At 55.1% G+C, this 18,284-nt stretch overlaps 2 protein-coding genes across 4 annotated transcripts in view; one reads left to right on the top strand and one right to left on the bottom strand.

Annotated features, from left to right (window-relative positions):
* PLCG1 (phospholipase C gamma 1) overlaps positions 1-9,826 on the top strand; it is a 37,272-nt gene extending 27,446 nt beyond the window's left edge. For 2 of the 3 annotated variants that reach the window (XM_036419134.2, XM_045574895.1), the window contains exons 15-32: positions 23-124; positions 210-397; positions 626-826; positions 902-1,021; positions 1,102-1,282; positions 2,001-2,078; positions 2,808-2,911; positions 3,071-3,167; positions 3,430-3,499; positions 3,937-4,094; positions 5,312-5,408; positions 5,534-5,758; positions 5,829-5,977; positions 6,711-6,825; positions 6,926-7,087; positions 7,184-7,272; positions 7,357-7,544; positions 7,692-9,826. In XM_036419134.2, the coding sequence (XP_036275027.1) occupies positions 23-124; positions 210-397; positions 626-826; positions 902-1,021; positions 1,102-1,282; positions 2,001-2,078; positions 2,808-2,911; positions 3,071-3,167; positions 3,430-3,499; positions 3,937-4,094; positions 5,312-5,408; positions 5,534-5,758; positions 5,829-5,977; positions 6,711-6,825; positions 6,926-7,087; positions 7,184-7,272; positions 7,357-7,544; positions 7,692-7,734 (2,367 nt within the window). In that variant the 3' untranslated portion in view covers positions 7,735-9,826. The remainder of the gene's footprint in view (positions 1-22; positions 125-209; positions 398-625; positions 827-901; positions 1,022-1,101; positions 1,283-2,000; positions 2,079-2,807; positions 2,912-3,070; positions 3,168-3,429; positions 3,500-3,936; positions 4,095-5,311; positions 5,409-5,533; positions 5,759-5,828; positions 5,978-6,710; positions 6,826-6,925; positions 7,088-7,183; positions 7,273-7,356; positions 7,545-7,691) is intronic. The other variant, XM_036419135.2, reaches the window with a different exon arrangement.
* Positions 9,827-13,964: 4,138 nt separating this feature from the next.
* Positions 13,965-18,284, bottom strand: part of ZHX3 (zinc fingers and homeoboxes 3) — a 90,704-nt gene continuing 86,384 nt past the window's right edge. The window contains exon 5 of the mRNA XM_036417883.2: positions 13,965-16,662. Within this exon, the coding sequence (XP_036273776.1) occupies positions 16,040-16,662 (623 nt within the window). The 3' untranslated portion in view covers positions 13,965-16,039. The remainder of the gene's footprint in view (positions 16,663-18,284) is intronic.

Below are 18,284 nucleotides of genomic sequence, written 5' to 3'. Positions count from 1 at the left end.
CCCACTTCTCTCTCTCTCCCAGGAGTGGTATCCCCACTACTTTGTTCTGACCAGCAGCAAGATCTACTACTCTGAGGAGACCAGCAGTGACCAGGGCAATGAGGATGAGGAAGAGCCCAAGGAGGTGAGGGGCCAGCCCGGGGCTGGGGGCTGGGGCTGGGTTGGTCTCTGAGTCACGGAGTGATTTGCTGTCATCCTCCCCTGTGCAGGCCAGTGGCAGCACCGAGCTGCACTCCAATGAGAAGTGGTTCCATGGGAAGCTCGGGGCAGGGCGGGACGGGCGGCACATCGCCGAGCGCCTGCTGACTGAGTACTGCATTGAGACGGGGGCCCCTGACGGCTCCTTCCTCGTGCGAGAGAGCGAGACCTTCGTTGGCGACTACACCCTCTCTTTCTGGTAACCCCCTCCCTATGCTATGCCCATGGGTGCAGCGCCACCCTGAGGTAGCCGGGTTCATTTTCTTTTCTCCCAGGCTTCCAGGGGAAACCTTTACTCTCGCCCACAAGCTCACACACACTTACCCAGTCAGCGGCCTCCCCCTGCAGGGCTGCCCTGTCCCCGCTCTGAGATCTGGTGCCTGTTTGGGATTCCGGCCTGTGCTCACCGCTTCCCCTCTTTCCTCAGGCGCAACGGGAAGGTCCAACACTGCCGGATCCACTCCCGGCAGGATGCTGGGACCCCCAAGTTCTTCTTGACAGACAACCTTGTGTTTGACTCACTCTATGACCTCATCACGCACTACCAGCAGGTGCCCCTGCGCTGCAATGAATTTGAGATGCGCCTCTCGGAGCCTGTCCCCCAGACCAACGCCCACGAGAGCAAAGAGTGAGGGCGGGGATAGGGGCGGGTGGGACCTGAGTGGTGATGGAGGGAGTGGTTCTGACTCAGGCCTGTCCTCAGATGGTACCACGCGAGCCTGACCAGAGCGCAGGCTGAGCACATGCTGATGCGTGTCCCCCGTGACGGGGCCTTCCTGGTGCGGAAACGGAATGAGCCCAACTCCTACGCCATCTCCTTCCGGTGAGGCGTGTGGCCTGGGGTGCTTGAGGTGTTGCTGGCCTGCAGCTGGTCCCCTGTGTGACTGTTCTGTCCTTGTCAAGGGCTGAGGGCAAGATCAAGCATTGCCGCGTCCAGCAGGAGGGCCAGACGGTGATGCTGGGCAACTCGGAGTTTGACAGCCTCGTTGACCTCATCAGCTATTATGAGAAGCATCCGCTGTATCGAAAGATGAAGCTGCGCTATCCCATCAATGAGGAGGCGCTGGAGAAGATAGGCACAGCTGTGAGGACCGGTTGAGGGCTGCAGCAGGCAGGGGAGACACCAGCATGTCCCTCCCGGGCTCACTGCTGGGCGGCCCAGAATCTACCAGTCGGGATAATCCAGATGGGTGGAGCAGGACTGGGCACAAGTTAGGCCGATGAGGTGGGGGACAGCCATTCAAGCAGAGGTCTCTGTGGGCCAAGTTGTGGGTGAGGGGGTCCTGGAGTCCACACAGGGACTGGGGGATTATCCAGCCGGTGTGGACTAGTGTGTTCCTGGGGCAGGAGAGAGTAGGCTACAGAAGTGGAATCGTGGAGGACAAGGCTCCAGGGGAAGAGAGTGGTGAAAAGGCAGGACCTGATGGTGCAGTGACAGTGAGGGTTCTGGACCAGGGTCATGGCCTTAGATAAAAGGAAGGAGTCTGGGATGGGAGATCCACTTGAGCCAGGGAGAAGACGCCATCCGCTAGAGCTGAGTGGAAGAGGGGTGTGCGGGGGTCAGGCTCAGCAGTGAGTGAAGGGACTGCCAAACAGCTCTGCTGCAGGGAGCTCGCTAATGGGGTGCGTCTCAAGCTAAGAACGTGGAGAGAGGAAAGGGTGAAGCCATGCCCACTGAGGTAGGAAGACCAGGCACCAGTGAAGAGGGCAGACTTAGTGACCCAGCTGCCCTAGGAAAGGGTGGCAGCCAGCACTCCTTTCGTCTCTGGGCATTAACGTGTCCCTTCCTGTCCCCTTTCTAGGAGCCTGACTATGGAGCCCTGTATGAGGGACGCAACCCTGGCTTTTATGTGGAGGCAAACCCTATGCCGACTTTTAAGGTACAGCCTCGGGCCTGTGGGCACAGGGAGCTGGGGATAGTCCCCAACTGCTTGGGGCTTACATTTCTCTGCTCAGAGCCCATCTGTGGTCTTTGTGGTTTTCCGAGGCCTGAGAGGTGAGAGATGTGTGGTTGGTGTGTGGCCGCAGCTCTTTCAGGGCCAACCCCTCCTAGCCCGTCCCTGGGGGTCAGCACTGACCCTGTAGACTGCTCCCCGGGGTAACCTGGTTTCCTTGGCAGCAGTGGGAGGAAGGGGAGCACACTTGTCAGAAAACGTTGTTTTTACTACTCACTCCCTCACCTCGTGGCAATCTTTCCGGCAGGACCTTTCTCTTTTGCCTTTTTCTCTAAGGTGCAAGAGCTGTGCCCATCCCCCCCCTCCCCATTTTCCTGGGGAGCCTGGGAGAAGGTTCCTTCTTTTTATTTTTCAGATGAGGAATGTGGGGTCCCAGGGGAGGCACTCCGTTCCGGCCCGCCAGCCCCCACTGCTGGGGCCCAGGCCGGGACCTGCAGGGTTTCACCTGGGCCCGAGGTGCTCCCCTGGTAGAGGTGGCTCTGTCCCAGTGGCGTCTGTCCTGGAGCCTCCTGCAGGGCAGTGTTGAGGACTGCAACTAGGCGGGCTGCTGCCTGGGCCCAGCTGGGAAGTCCAGGCGCTGGTGTGTGCACATGAGGCTGCAGTTGGCAGAGTGGCGGGCAGGGACTGGGCTCACCGCTGCTTCTCCCCGTACAGTGTGCAGTCAAAGCCCTCTTTGACTACAAGGCCCAGAGAGACGACGAGCTGACTTTCACCAAGAGCGCCATCATCCAGAATGTGGAGAAGCAGGACGGAGGCTGGTGAGCTGGGCCCCTGGGCTGGAAAGCCCTATAAGTGCCCGTCTGCCCCCGTGTCTCGGCAGTGCCTGCCTTGGCTTAGGTGTGGGGGTCCCTAACAGAAGATACCCCCCTCGTGGGGGCTGGGTGGCCGCTGGGGTCAGCAGCCCATGACTTCCACAGGTGGCGGGGCGACTATGGTGGGAAGAAGCAGCTCTGGTTCCCGTCAAACTACGTGGAGGAGATGGTCAGCCCAGCAGTCCTGGAACCTGAGAGGGAGGTGAGGCTAGAACTGCTGGCAGAACGGGAGTCCCACCACCGCTTCCCTTTGCACACACCCATCACACAGTCAGGTGTGCCTGCGCGTGACAGCCACCCCACATGTGGTCATCACAGCCGTGGTGTCCATGGTCTCCAACATACATGTGCCACCTGTTTAATCATGTGCACACAAGATGTATTTGTCATATGCAACAGACATCTCCTCACACGCATGTATGCAGGAGACTTGCTGACGACCCTGTGGGCTTTGCTTCCCACAGCACTTGGACGAGAACAGCCCCCTGGGGGACTTGCTGCGGGGGGTCTTGGATGTTCCAGCTTGTCAGATTGGTGAGCCCCACCCCCTTCTCTCACCCACTGTTCCTCAGAGTTAGGCGCTCTCCATGCTCCAGGTGGGGAGGCCAGTGGTGGCCCCAAAGGCTGCTCTCACACTGAGCTCTTCCCATACTTAGACACCCCTGGACACCACGCAGGACCCTTCCTGCAAGTTCACCCTGGGCCAGGCTCAGCATCTGATGCTGACATCCAGGTCCCAATGGGTGAAGTCACAGGATGTGACAGATAGTTGGGGAGGGGCCCAGGGTCCAGATTTGAGGCCTATATCAGACAGATCGGGTTCAAGCCCTGGTCTCCCCACTCCGGCAGTGCAAAGAGGCCTGGCAGAATAGCGCTGCTTCTCTCCCAGTGCTGGGAGGCGGAAAGGTGATGAGAAAACTCGGTGAAAGCACCGAGAGATGCCTGACCAAGCTCTTCTCTTGCTCCCCCAGCCATTCGTCCCGAGGGCAAGAACAACCGGCCGTTCGTCTTCTCCATCAGCATGACCTCAGTGGCACAGTGGTCCCTGGATGTTGCGGCCGACTCGCAGGAGGAGCTGCAGGACTGGGTGAAAAAGATCCGTGAAGTGGCCCAGACTGCAGATGCCAGGGTGAGTGCCTGCCAGAGTCTGCGGGGTGCTGGGTGGGCAGCATGTGAGCCTCTAAGCAAGGATCTGGAAGAAACCCACATGAGCTAGCAACGTGACCTGTGGGTGTGTTGGGATATGTGAGGCCATCCAGGTGGGTCTTCTCAGTCGGGCAGTTGGATACACAGGGCAGCGGTAAGAGGAAAAGTCCTGGGCTGGAAGCAGGTGTGTATGCTCAGGAGGCATGAGGATTGTAGAGGAGGAAGAAGAGCCTGGGAAGGACAGGGCTGGGGAGTCACTCACAGGCACAGTAAGAATCTGAAAGTACCCGTTGGGTTTGGCAGCAGAAAATGACATTGGTGACACTATCAAGAGCCATGGCAGTGTCAGGGCTGGTATTGGATGCCAGTGGCCAGGCTCTTTAGGACCTGGCTGTGGGGGAGAGCAGAGGGCTGGGATTTGGTGGGCATTAATGTCTATAGTTCAGGAGCCCGAGCTTGGCTAGAATAATGGTCAGCCTTCTGGGGGAGGGAGGACCCTTCCACGGAGCCTAGGGAACGGAGAGAAGGAAGTACTGGCAGGGATAAGGGAATTACTACTTGGTGGCCATTTGCCCTAGTCATTTAGGGTGGGATAGAAAAGCCTCAAAACAGATTTGTGAGCTGAACAGAGGGGGACGGGTCTGAGGATTGTGCCAAAAGTGTGGTCTGGGATAAGGGACTGGCAGATCAGGGGGTTGGAGGGATGGATCCCAGGGTCGAGGCTGAAAGTGAAGAAAGGCTATGAGTACATGAGTCCTGGTGGAAGTGGACCTGCATGGGGCTTCTGTCGCCAAAATGTGGCTGTGGAAGTAGATGTGTTGGACGAGGGGAGCTGAGGCAATAAGGCTCAGGGTGGTGGAAGGAGGGTCCTTGGGGTACAGAAGGCCAAGCCAAAGGCCCAAGTCCCCAGTGAGGTCACAGGGAACCATGAGGTGACGGCCCTTTGGCCTGAGGAAAGCTAATAGGCACCAAATAGTGACAAGGCATCCTTGGGTAGTGCAGCCAACCCGGACCTCACCTTCTTGGGCAGAGAGGAGGGACAGTTCTGGGTCGAGGCCGAAGTAGAGAGCTCTGTGTATGGTCCAGTGGGGTCTGGAAGGTGCAGGGGACCTACAGTGTGGACTGGCCGAGGCTGGCAGGGGCTACTTGCTTCTCGATGGAGCTCTGCCTGGGGTTACAGCGTCCTGTGTGTGTCACCAGCTCACTGAGGGGAAGATGATGGAGCGGAGGAAGAAGATCGCCCTGGAACTCTCCGAGCTTGTCGTCTACTGCCGGCCTGTCCCCTTCGATGAAGAGAGTAAGGGCCGAGGCCCAGTGGGGGCGCTCTCCATGGGGGGTGCAGTAGTATTTAGTCCCAGGTGCCGGCCCCCCAACACTGCCTGGGTGGGCGGGCTCTGTAAGTATTCTCCCTGTTTGGCCCAGAGATTGGCACAGAACGTGCCTGCTACCGGGACATGTCATCCTTCCCGGAAACCAAGGCTGAGAAGTATGTGAACAAGGCCAAAGGCAAGAAGTTCCTGCAGTACAACCGGCTGCAGCTCTCCCGCATCTACCCCAAGGGCCAGCGGCTGGACTCCTCCAATTATGACCCCTTGCCCATGTGGATCTGCGGCAGTCAGCTGGTGGCCCTCAACTTCCAGACCCCCGGTGAGGAGGCACTCTGTGGGGTGGGGAGCAGCGGGCAGTGGGCTGGGGGTCACTGACCTGGCTCTTGCAGACAAGCCCATGCAGATGAACCAGGCCCTCTTCATGACCGGCGGGCACTGTGGCTACGTGCTGCAGCCCAGCACCATGCGGGACGAGGCCTTCGACCCCTTCGACAAGAGCAGCCTCCGCGGGCTGGAGCCGTGCGCCATCTGCATCGAGGTGGGCTTCAGAGGGGAAGGGCTGCTCCACTGGCCTCGTTTCAGGACGTAGAGATGAGGTGCTAGTCAGTACGACTGGGGAAGGGCACTGCTCTGTTGCTGAGCTTGAGGAAGACAATGTCCTCGGAGGTGGAAAGGCAGCTAGCAGTCTCTGCAGCGGGCTGGACAGTGAGTGGCACAGGCCAGAGGCGGCAGGTGAACAGGGCTGGCTCTTGGTTAAGGAGTCAGGCTGCTCTGAAGTCAAGTCGAGGGTAACCACTGCCTGGAAGGAGCAGGCAGAATGTGGGCAAGAAGCTAGTGCCAATGGTGAACCAGGAACTCGGTGCTCAGGAGAGCAAATCGCCCCAGGCCCAGGCTCGCACGCCTTCGCAGCAGTTCTGGAACACCCCTGATGCCCCTGCTCATGTGGGGTTCAGGGTGCTTGGGCCTGAGCAGTCTTGGAGGAAGTGTGAGGAGAGTATGGGGTGAGCATCTGCTTCCGAGAGGAGATTCATTTTCCCCTCTAGAGGTAATTTGAAAGATTTCTATGTTAAAACAGACATGGATATAATGTGAAGTAGACTGCAAAAACTCACATGAAAATTTTGGTTAAAGCTATGACACCTTCAAATGAATGTTTGCTGTCAGCAGTTACTCCTGGGGGCCCAGCAGAGGGCGCATGGCCTTCACTGAGTAGTGAGGACTTGGAGGGAGCAGGAAGGACAACCCCAGGCCCATCTTTGTCTGCCTTACAGGTGCTAGGCGCCCGGCATCTACCAAAGAATGGCCGGGGCATTGTGTGTCCCTTTGTGGAGATTGAGGTTGCTGGAGCCGAGTATGACAACAGCAAGCAGAAGACAGAGTTTGTGGGTGAGCCAGCCTTCCCCACTCACTGTCCTCATCCTCCCTCTGCACAGTGGCCCTGTCCTCTGGAGGGGGTGGCCTAAGGCCTTTATCCTTGCTTTCGCAGTGGACAACGGCCTCAACCCCGTGTGGCCGGCCAAGCCCTTCCACTTCCAAGTCAGTAACCCTGAGTTCGCTTTCCTGCGCTTTGTGGTCTACGAGGAAGACATGTTTAGTGACCAGAACTTCTTGGCTCAGGCCACCTTCCCGGTGAAAGGCCTGAAGACAGGTGAGGACCCTGCCCGTGATCTGGGCGGGGGGGGGGCGGGGGGAGCGGGGCCTTCCTCAGCTCCCTCCCAGGCTGAGGGCCGGGCTTTCCTCCCAGGGTACAGAGCAGTGCCTTTGAAGAACAACTACAGCGAGGACCTGGAGCTGGCTTCCCTGCTGGTTAAGGTCGACATCTTCCCTGCCAAGGTAACTGCAGGGGGGGCCTGGCCAGGCTGCGGCCTCGCAGGTGCAGGGGAGTTGCTGACTTCAGGTGCACTTCCCTCCCTGAAGCAGGAGAACGGTGACCTCAGTCCCTTCAGCGGGACGTCCCTGCGGGAGCGAGGCTCCGATGCCTCGGGCCAGCTCTTCCACGGCCGGGCCCGCGAAGGCTCCTTTGAGACGCGCTACCAGCAGCCGTTTGAGGACTTCCGCATCTCCCAGGAACACCTTGCAGACCATTTTGACAGCCGGGAGAGAAGGTGAGGGGTGGGGTGGTGTTAGAGAGATGGGAAGTGGCTCCGTCGGTCATCCTTTGATACCCTCTTCTCCTGGTATAAGCCTTGTACGGTAACTGGCCTGGGCTGCAAGGCCCTGCTGCCAGTAAGGACACTCGTCCCTTCTGCCAGGGCCCCACGGAGGACTCGGGTCAACGGAGACAATCGCCTCTAGCTGGGCCCCAGCTCGTGGAGAGCAGAGGGGCTGCGTGCCTCCTGGAATGCCGTGACCTGCGTTCATTGGAAGCGGCCTGCCATGGCACCCTTCCTGTCTCGCAGCCTGGAGCCTGAATTCCAGCAGAGAATGCTAAACAAAAACCAAGCCATTAAGATGTATTCCTGTTTGGGGCCTCCATTCCCCAGCCTGGGCGAAGGCAAAAACTGTTCTGTCTCTCGCATTAAGCACACACATCTGGCCTGACTTCTGGAGGTGGATCCTTCCGTCTGTGGGGCCGGGACCACGTCCGAAGCCCCTTTGAGAGAGAGTGGCTGCCTCAGCTGGCAGCACGGAGGCTCTGAGCAGCAGCAGCCGCCGCCTTGCTGGGCCAGGGAAACCACGTTTACATTGTCCTGCAGCTTTAAAACCACAGCCGGGCAGGGTGGGGGCGGATGCCCCCCCGTTTGGCCTTGGAGTCAGGGCACAGGAGCACAGGGCCTGCCCGAGGAGGAGGACACAGCACAAGGGCACATCGCCCACGGCGGGGACACCCCCGCCTGAAAGATACAGGGGATCATGTTAACAGTAGCAGTATTGGGCGTCGCAAGCCACGGAAGGTTGCCCTTCGAGGGGCCAGGGAGGAGGCTGAGCCCCAGGGCACCACCTGCAGCAGGGACAGGCACCGTGTCCCAGAGCCACAGCCACGCCTCAGGGCCATGAGAGGACAAGGGCCCAGAGCGGGGCGCACCACACCACTGGGCTACACACTCTGCCACTGCCCGCCACTGAGGACCTGCTCACCAGTAGACAAGTCTGTGGACGTTCTTGAGGCCTTTGTCGGGATGATCGCACCAGTGTGGCCAGAATGGAGGAGCAAGTCGCTAAGGCAGAGCCCAGCTAGGGACTGCCCAGAACATTCAGGAAACTCCTGCACACAGTTCCCCTGCCCTCCTTCTACAAGGCTCTCCGGAGGCCCCAGCAGATTGGCTATAAAACCATACTGAAGACCACTCTTTGTCACAGTGGAAGCCCGGGGCCTGGGGCCAGCCCGCCCTCCAGAGGGTGCTGCCTGAGGTTCTCCAGTGTTCAGTCAACTGAAAACCCAGTATTAGACACACGTGATGTTGGAGCATAGAATTTTAAAGTTTATTTTTTGCACACTATTTCTCCCTCTTCATTATTTCCCATACATGTATGATTTTTCTATGTCTTCCATGTCTAACCTGACAGCTGCTCGGTGATGGGATCGGGGAAGCAAAGTGAAAGGATTCGGCTGTGCACTGTGGCAGACTGTTATTTTTATGGGTTTTCCAGCTCAGCTAACAGCGGGACTTTTTCACGGTTTATATCTACTCTTAAGAAAAACCACTGAGCCGTTAAAGCCTTGTTATTATTTGGTCCCCATATTGATTCCGTTTCCTATAGCTTACTTTTAGGGTAGGTGGTAAATTATTTAACATTATATTAAACTCTCCTTATCATGAATTGTAAACTGAAGGAAATCATACAATTTCTGAGAAAAGGTAGAAAGGATGACCTAAATCCTGATTTATCCATAGCAAACATGTCTATATATGATTGCCAAGGTTGGGTTTATAATATAAATATTAAAAATTTTAAATTTTATCGGGAAAGCTTTCCTTCTAAAAAAACTTTTTAAAAAAGTATTTTTTTTCTCGGTGGTATAACTAACTTACTCCTCACGCTCCTCACCATGGAGAAGCCTCCGAGAGCAGCAAGTGGGCGGCCTGCCCTATTGGGGTTCGGTTTGGGGTGCTAAGGCACTGATAGTAATGGGGTGGGAAGAGATGAAATAGCAAAGCTTATTCTGGTGAGGTGGTTTTTTTTTTTAAGGCAAAAAAGACTTAATACGCTTTCCCTTAGGACTGGAAGAGAGATCGAGGAGCTGCCTGCCTGTGGGAGGTGAGGGGCAGGACAGGCAGTCGGTCAGGTGCTGAATGAAGCCTCTGAGCTGATGGGGCCAGGCCCGAGGGTGCTGAGGTGCCTCACACACGCAACCCCGTTGCCTGCATTTGGGCTCGGGTTTAGCCATTGCTAGTTCTGCTGCTCTCTAAGCTCTGACTGCCAAATAAATCATCCTTGTCTCCTTTTTCCTTTAACTGGTGTGTTCTTTGTGGGCATAGGAAGCCAGATTTCTGTTGGCTTGTTGACAAGGGACCATCACCTGGTATTTTTTCTGCAGGAGAAGCAGGTGGGACGTTCCCGGTCAAGCAGAACTTGCCGCCTCTGGGCTACAAGGAGTATGAGGCCACCGTCTCCTCCAGGGTGCCACCTGGGGTGTTGATGGGTGGAGTGTGGCAGCCAGCTATGGCAGTGGGCACTTCCACAGAAACCTCTCCTTTCAAAACACTCAGTGTTAGACATGGGTGCCATGTGCCATTCTGGCTGCCTCTGGAGCATGAACCAAAATCTGAGAATATGGTTGAAGAGGCCCTTCCCTCCCTATCCTCCCTGTGTTGCTTTTATCGTGGTCTGCTGGTGGGGAGAAAAAATCACACCATACAGAGTGCCTGCCTGCCTGGTGGGTGGATGGGTGGAGAGAGGCTTTCCAGCGAGCCCGAGAAGACCTGTCATCGAAGGGATACAGGTAAGTGTAATTAGTTGGTTCTTAGGATGGTGATTATCCCCTCCTGCACAGTCCGAAGCATGGTTGGTGGCTTTGGATCAAGACTGTTTAAGACAAGCCCAGTGTGGATTTAGAGTTGTAGGTTTAAAACATCCCTTTCCCATTTGACAAGTCAGACCAAAGACATGCATTTCTCAGGTCCACGGATGTGGGGCCAGTCCTAGTTCATTGGAGGCCCCTCTAAGCATCACCCGCTTGGAGAACTGGCTCATCATTTAAAATATTTCCTGTCATTCCCCAGCCAGTCCCAGGCTGCCACTGCTCAGGTTCCTGCCTCTGAGGCTTTCCCCCTAGAGCTTCCTGCCCTTCTCAGGGGGGACAGCCCAGAAAGAAGCCCATGCCTTCCAACAAAGGAGGCAAGAACATACAATGGGGTAAAGACAATCTGTTCTTGCATTTTTCAACTGGTGTGCCACAAGAATTATTTTTAAAACATGCAATACCTGACTATTCAGGGGCACTGACCTCTTTTCCCTTAGATTGTCAAATGAAAGAATGACAACAGCCAACACAACAATAGCCATCGGGTCTGAATATGCTGCCTTGAATCATAACAAAGTTCATATAATAGGTTGCATCTTACTGGTCACATCGCATAAGATTGTGTCCAATTGGTTAATTCTTGGTACTAGAAATCATATATACAAGTATGGGCACTTGGTTTTTTGTTTTTTTTTTACAAATTCATTAGAAAAAGAAGGGTAGGTAATTTGGTAAGTTGTCAAAGTTACATCTATATTTTTTTTTGTCAGATCACCAATAAATTTTTTGCTATACCACAGAATTTTAGTAATTAGTTATGTCTGCCATGGGATGGAAAAGTTGAAAAGCGCTGGTTTATTCAGTAAAAGGTGTTGGGGAAATTGTACAGATACGTGCAAAAAAATGAAACTAGAATGCCTTCTTACACTATATGTAAGAATAAACTCAAAATGGATTAAAGATTTAAATATAAAACTTGAAACCATAAAACTAGAGAAAACATAGGCAGTAAAATATCTGACATTTCCATTAGCATTATTTTTTCTGACATATCTCCTCAGCCGCAGGAAACAAAAGGAAAAATAAACCATTGGGACTACATCAAACAAGTTTTTGCACAGTAAGGAAACCAACAAAATGAGAAGACAATCCACTGAGTGGTAGTCACCAATGATACATCTGATAAGGAATTAATATCTAAAATTTATAAGGAACTCATACAACTCAAATTTAAAAAAAATTAAACGAGAAGATGTTCAACATCACTAATCATCAGAGAAATGCAAATTAAAACCACAATACAATATCACCTCACACCTGTAAGAATGGCTATTATCAATAAGCAAGTGTTGGTGAGGATGTGGAGAAAAAAACTACATTGTTGTGGGGAATGCAGCCTGGTGTAGCCACTGTGGAAAGCAATATGGAGTTTCCTCAAAAAATTCAAAATGGAACTGCCTTATGACACAGTGGTTCCATTTTTGGGAATATATACGAAGAAACCCGAAACACTCATTCAAAAGAATAGATGCACTCCTATGTTCACTGCGGTACTTCACAACAGCCCAGCTTTGGAAGCAGCCCAGGTGCCCACCAATAGGATTAAAAGGCAGTGGTACATTTACACAATGGGATGTGACTTGGCCATTAAAAAAAAAAAAATGAAACCTTTTGCGACAGCATGGATAGACCTGGAGAGCATCGTGTTCAGGGAAATAAATCAGAATAAAAGGCCATATGATTTTACTCGTGGAATCTAACGAACAAAATCAATAAAAACACTCACAGGTACAGAGAAAGACTGATGGCTGCCAGAGGCGAGGGGAGTTGGGGGACTGGGTAAAAGGTGAAGTGACTAAGGAGTACAAATTGGTAGCCGCCAAACAGTCCCAGGATGTAAAGAACAGCACAGAGGAGAGGGTCAGTAACGGTGGCCAGTGAGGACTTGAACTAGCAGGAGGACCACTTGGTAAAGTATATGATTGTCTAGCCACTGTGCTGTGTACTTGAAACTATTGTACTACAAAGCAATTTTGAATGTAAACTGAAATGGGGGGTGGAGAGGCGGGAGTGGGGGGGTTAACCTGGGCTCTCCTGGCCCGTGTTTTCCGGCCCCGGATACCAGGGGACAGGAGAGCGCTTCTCCGGTCAGCGAAGGAAGAGCCTGTGCTGGCGGTTAGGGGCGCCTGTCATCCTTGCCATGGCAACCACGTTCGTGCCTGTGGTGACGTACCTCCCCTTCCTGAGCACAAGCCTTTCCGGAGCAGGAGCACCGCGGGGAGGAGCGGCTGCCGCAGCGCTGCCTCTGCTTCCACTGCCAACACCCTGGGCCCGCCTCCTGGAAGGAACGGACAGCCCTCCGTCAGGCACATTCGCACATCAGTCTCACCTCAAAGTCCCTCCAGACAGACCTGATGGTTCATGGCTGACCCAGAGGCCCAGCAAGGGGTAGGGGTGAGGGGACACCTCCGTTGGGAGGGACTGAATCTCTCAGACCCAGGGTTGGTAGCTATTTCCCTACACCATGCCTCAGGCATGTCCCTGCAGTCCCGCAGCGTGGGCGGGCGGGCTGGCTGCCTCCCACCCCCAGTCAGGCATCGCCTGGGAAGCTTCTGTTCTGGAAAACTGGTTTCGGGGACCCTAGCATGCCTTTTTCAAAAGCTCCCAGATGACCTGAGTGGTCAGGGCTGAGAGCAGGGCAGGAAAAGGAAGTCAGTGGTACTGGGACAAAGGCAAGACAACGATCCTTTGCAGGGTCCTCTGCGCCTGGCTGGCTGCAGACCAGGGACAAGCAGACTCACCCGGGTTCCATGCGCACACAGCACTGCCTCCACGGTCACCGTCCCCAGCCTGGTCACGGGTGAGAGCCCTTCACTCTAAAGGCTGCCCTGGGCGCAGAGGCGGCAAGAGCGTTTCTGACCTGCTGACACGCTGGCACTGCAAGGACCTGGGCCATGGCAGAGGCAGGCCTCCCCTCCTGACCAGGCATCCTGAACATCACCTGAAGGCTGGGGCTAGGAACTCACTTGTCTCCACTTGAGCCCACCTCGAACTTCCAGTTCCGTTGAGGAAAAGGTAGCTAAGCCGCATCACGTTATCCCATCAAACTAGCTCAGGGAACAAAATGAGGCCATGCTTCCTCCACGCTTCAGTTACTTGGTCCAGCCCCGACTCAGTCTGAGGACCCTCCTCCCCGGGTCTTAGCTGGTAATCTCCAGAGCACTCATGCCCAGATGGCAGTCGGGTTCTGTTCCCTGCCTGGAAACCCACAGCCACCCCTTGTTGGCCACCTCTGCCAATTCCATCCACAGTGTGTCCCAAGCGAGCCGCTGCCCGGGTCTGCACCCACCCTGGGGTCAGCTGAGTGGCCTCAGGTTCCACACTCGCGGTTGTTCTAGCTCCCAGGCTGTCCTCACCAGATACTGGGTGACAACTGGCCTGGCTCAGCCTCTGTCTCTGCCACGTAGGAGCCGAGCAGGAGAAACTTCTGAGTGAGTGAGGGAAACTCCCTGCTCACCCATCCAGCTCACAGCCGCCTTACCCAGAGTGAACCCACACATGTGAAGTGTTTAGCTTTTTTTCTGACTCCCCCACAAAACAAAAGTCAGCAGATAGGAAATGTATTTAAGTTTTTATTTAGGGACAATTGAAAGAGTTGAAGTACCATTTCGGCCCATTTCAAATTGTACAAGAAGTTTTTCCCTGTTGCCTTCTCTTATCCACGTCCACGGATACAAAACCTAGGAAATGTGCAATTTGCATCTTAGAAATAGCAGCAGCCCGACAGGGACCTTGGTGAGCCTGGAGACGGCCCAGTGCCAGCCTTGCCTCGGCACAGCCATGGTCCCAAGGCAAGTTACCACCTGTTAAGCATGCCCCTGTGGCAGAACCCCCTTCCACAGGCCAAGGACAAAGCCACAAGGCGCCCCTCGGCGCGCTCACAGGGGCCACCGCGGGAGGTGGGACCCCCTACACGGTAAGGTAGCGTTTTCATCTGCCTCCAGACAAACAGGAACGGCAGCTGCCTCTTAGCACCACGGTGATCACTTCTGCAGCCATCTCTGGGAGACAGGAAGCGAACCCAGAGCACTGGTCAACAGCCCCCCCCTCAGCAGCCCTCTGGAACAAAGGGTTTGTACTGAGCCCAGAATCTGCCCGGTGGTGGAAGCCAGGAAGCAGGACCATCGGGAAGGAATCTGCAGGCCTTTGGCAAACTCCCTGAGTTCCAGAGAGACTGTGCTCAGTGAACTCAACAAACAATGGCCGGAGGACAGGGGGGAAGGGTGGCGTGTTTTCTCTTTACACTATGGCCCTCCTGACACAGCTGGCAAGGCAGCTGCGCAGAAACCAGCAGCCTCCTCCGCACAGTGCTCACCTCCCCTGGCACTGGCCGGCTTCACTGCACAGTGACGACCCTGCTGGGGGCAGGGCGGGGGCAGGCCCCCTCCTGGCTCTGGGGAACCTGGGCTCCAGTAAACTGCAGGACTGAGACAGCTGTATGGGCAGGAGCCACGGGCAAGTGGCCTTCTCTCAGGACTAGCATGGACCTGTGGGTAGATTCTTACCCGAACAGTCTATCCGGAGTGTGACTCCTGGGGAAGATGGAGCTTTTTATGGACAGTGTCTGCACAGCCTGTGTCATCCCGAACAGTTCACTGCAGCCCCAGCTACACTGAGCACTTTTAAACCCTCATTCATCATGGGAAGAACAGGAGTTACAGAGCACTAGCAAAGAGAAGCTACTGACACACTCAAGTGCTCACAGGCCCACACACACCATCAGAGCCGTCTCCTGAAGAGGCACAAAGACAGGCGAACACTCCCTCTCAGGAGCCTGGTTCACCGCCCGCCCCTGGTGGACAGCAGGAGAGAGGAGAGGAGGGAAGGGGACCACAGCCCCCCGTGCTCACCTCCCTCCGCTGCGCCTGGCTCAGGCTGAGCACAGCAGTGACCAGGTCTGAGGGCTGTGGGAGCCTTCGGGCTGGCAACAAGGCAGGAACTACCTGTTCTTTGTGAATCCTTGCAGAACTGCAAACTAAAATCTCATTTTTAAGCTCCTGGCTGCAGGTGCTTGCCCTGTCTATATGGTAACCAGGGTCTCCTCATCCATCCCAGACTTTGGGTCCCTACTCCTGCTCCAGATTTGGGGGCAGGGAGAATGCTTGGTTCCTGGGGGATCCAGGCTGTCATGTCTCCAGTCTGTGAAGGACTAGGGCCCCACTCAAAGGAGAGGCCAGGTTTGCAGGCAGATCACAGAACAGCCAGTTTCGACAAGTGAGCTCAGGACTGAAGAACCCAGAGAAGCAGACTCGCTGGGGCCAAATGCTGTCTGTGCTCCTCCCAACTACGTGTAGATGCTCAGCCAAGCCAGGGAGAACCGGGGTGAGCCCCCAGTGGGACTGCACTTGGGATACATAGAGATTCCAGCAAAATGAATTCGAACTGTAAGCCTCTGGACTTACAGCTGAGCTGGGGAGCAAGCCAAACAGCACCCATGAGAGCTACCTGCATCCACTCGGCCTAAATCCAAACCCACCACTTTGCTGAGAGGTTGCCCAGTCTCCTTAGCCCTGGTGTCACAGGGCTCAGCTACCATAAATGGGCCAGAGAGGCCAGCAAGGCGGGCTCCTCAGACTGAAGCCTCGCTCAGGGAGGGGACTGTGAGGAGAAGGCTGGGGCTCCACACCCCCTTTCTCAGGTGCTGGAGACCTGCTGAGGAAGGTGCTCCCCAAGCCATAGGGAGATGGCCCCCAGGCTGGGCAGGCCTGTGCTAGGGGCAGGCAGCAGAGGAAGCCGATCCAGGGGTCCTGCAGAGGGAGGAGAACTGAACCCCATTAACCTGACCCGTGCTGACTGCTGGCTGTGCAGACCTCGCATATCTAGAGGATTCTTTTCTCCAACACAACTGAGCTTTGCAAAGCAGTGGGATACATGAAAATTTAAATTTCGTACAAAAAGTGAGTCAAATGACCTCAGGAAAATTCTGAGCAAGGGAAAGGGGGAATACTTGAGGAAAAGCCCAAACTCCAGGTTTGGTTTAAGATTTCTTCTTGGCTTTTCTCCTCTCCTGCAGAGTGCCTTTCTCCACCTGGGTGTGGGGTCTGAACTGACAAGCTGCTCCAATCCCCAATTTTGGTCCGAGAAAAGGAAGACGAGGCAATAGGGCCCAAAGAGGGCGTCACAAGCAGGAGGCCACGGGAGAGGGTGTGCAGAGCAAGGCGAGACACAACCGGAAAGAGCAATGCCCACGTGCACGGAAGGCAGCCTGTCACAGAGGTCCGAGTCAGAGGAGGACACAGGACCACGGACCGGACACACTGACACTCCTGGGGGGACAGCCTCCCTCGGCCAGGCGGGCCAGGGCCATTAGTACACGTGGGAGCCTAGCAGGCACCCCCCCACCCTCTGCCGAGTCCCCACCTTCTGTTTCTGAGGAGCAGGGTGCGGGGGCCTCGGGCTGAGGCGCTTTGTCACTCGGCCATGAAAGGAGCCCTCAGCACCCGAGTCTGCCGAGGCCAGTGCTGGCCACCCCCTCGCATTCCAGTTCAGGAGCCCGCGACTCCCAGAGACAGGACCTCCTCCCAGACCAAATGCTCCCCGAGACCCAAACAAGCGACCAAACTATGCCAACCCTATGTACCACACACCCAGATGTCCTGTATCAGAATCAAGATCTGGCTTCACCTCTTACAACCAGGCCTACAACCTCACTGTAAAAATTATAAGCCGAACACAGAGAAGACATGGGCGACGAGTCCCAGTGCACACAGAGCAGGGAAAGGTCAGTCACCTTACAAAACAGGCGTTTCCTCTCAGACTATCTCACCGCCCTCAGCTCTGCAGCCCAGACCGCCTTCTGCCCCAGCGGCATCACAGAAGCTCCCCCTTCGGGCGAGTGCAAAACCACCGCCATCTGCCTGTGGCAGGGCCTCGTGCCCCGGCACGGGTACAGTCCTGATTTCTGGGCCAGCGTGGCTATTTCTGTGTCCAGTGGCTGTGTTTATGGTCTTGCACCAAAGCCTTGGGTACCTGCGATATCCTTTTAGGCGCCTGCTTAATGTCATCGCCTCTCCCCCCATCATCACCTTTGATCGTTTATTCTTTCAAGCATAAGGCCCATCCCACTGATCCCTCCGGCCAAGAGTACGGGGGAGACGCTGTGTCCGCTCTGGCCCCTTACCTGGGCAGTCTTGTTATTCCTGTGACCTGCTGGGTGGAGGGCCAACAATGTGAGGAGAACATGCCAATTTTTCTACCTGTTAGAGGTGAGCTGGTGCCAAGGGTGGGTTGCTCTGTCTTGCATGAACTTGTCCATCACATACTTTATTTTTCCTGTCTTGCTGTTTGGATTGTAAATGAAATGTGAATACAAATAATGAAGAATATCCTCTCTAAAGACACACCCTTTGGCCGGTGTGATGGTTGCACTTGAAGATGGCCTTGTGCTGGGCTGCCCCCGGCACTCCCCCAGCACCCACGTGCCACCAAGTTCCTCAGGTGTACACGTCAGATGTCCATGTCACGAGCAAAGTATCAAATGAGTATGTGTACTGTATATGTGTGTATATGTAAATTAATCTGCATGTACATAAACACTAAAGGAAAAATTCCAGGTGTCTGTTCTCTGAAGGAAGGCAATAACTCATCATTCTTGGCAATTCTGCAGAGAGCTTTGGAGTTAAATAGCTTCACACCCCAGAATGGAAAGGATACAAAAACAATAGACTGCAAAGCTCGCCCAATATGCACAGGCCACCTGTTTAAAACATGTAAGGGTGGTACCTACTGGGACAGAGAGGGCAGAAGACGACTTTTCCAAAGAACAAGGTCTGAAGACTCCTCATTGGCAAGGCAGGCCCTCTCCGGGCGGCCAGTGAGAAGCCTGCCTGGTCCAGTTCCTGGGGGTGGAGGGAGGGTGGGCGTATCGGAAGGGGGACCA

Source organism: Pipistrellus kuhlii, unplaced genomic scaffold, assembly GCF_014108245.1.
Source record: "Pipistrellus kuhlii isolate mPipKuh1 unplaced genomic scaffold, mPipKuh1.p scaffold_m20_p_6, whole genome shotgun sequence".
NCBI classification, from domain to species: Eukaryota; Metazoa; Chordata; class Mammalia; order Chiroptera; family Vespertilionidae; genus Pipistrellus; species Pipistrellus kuhlii.
Note: the sequence above shows the minus strand (reverse complement) of the source record. Positions and strands in the feature narration are given on the sequence as shown.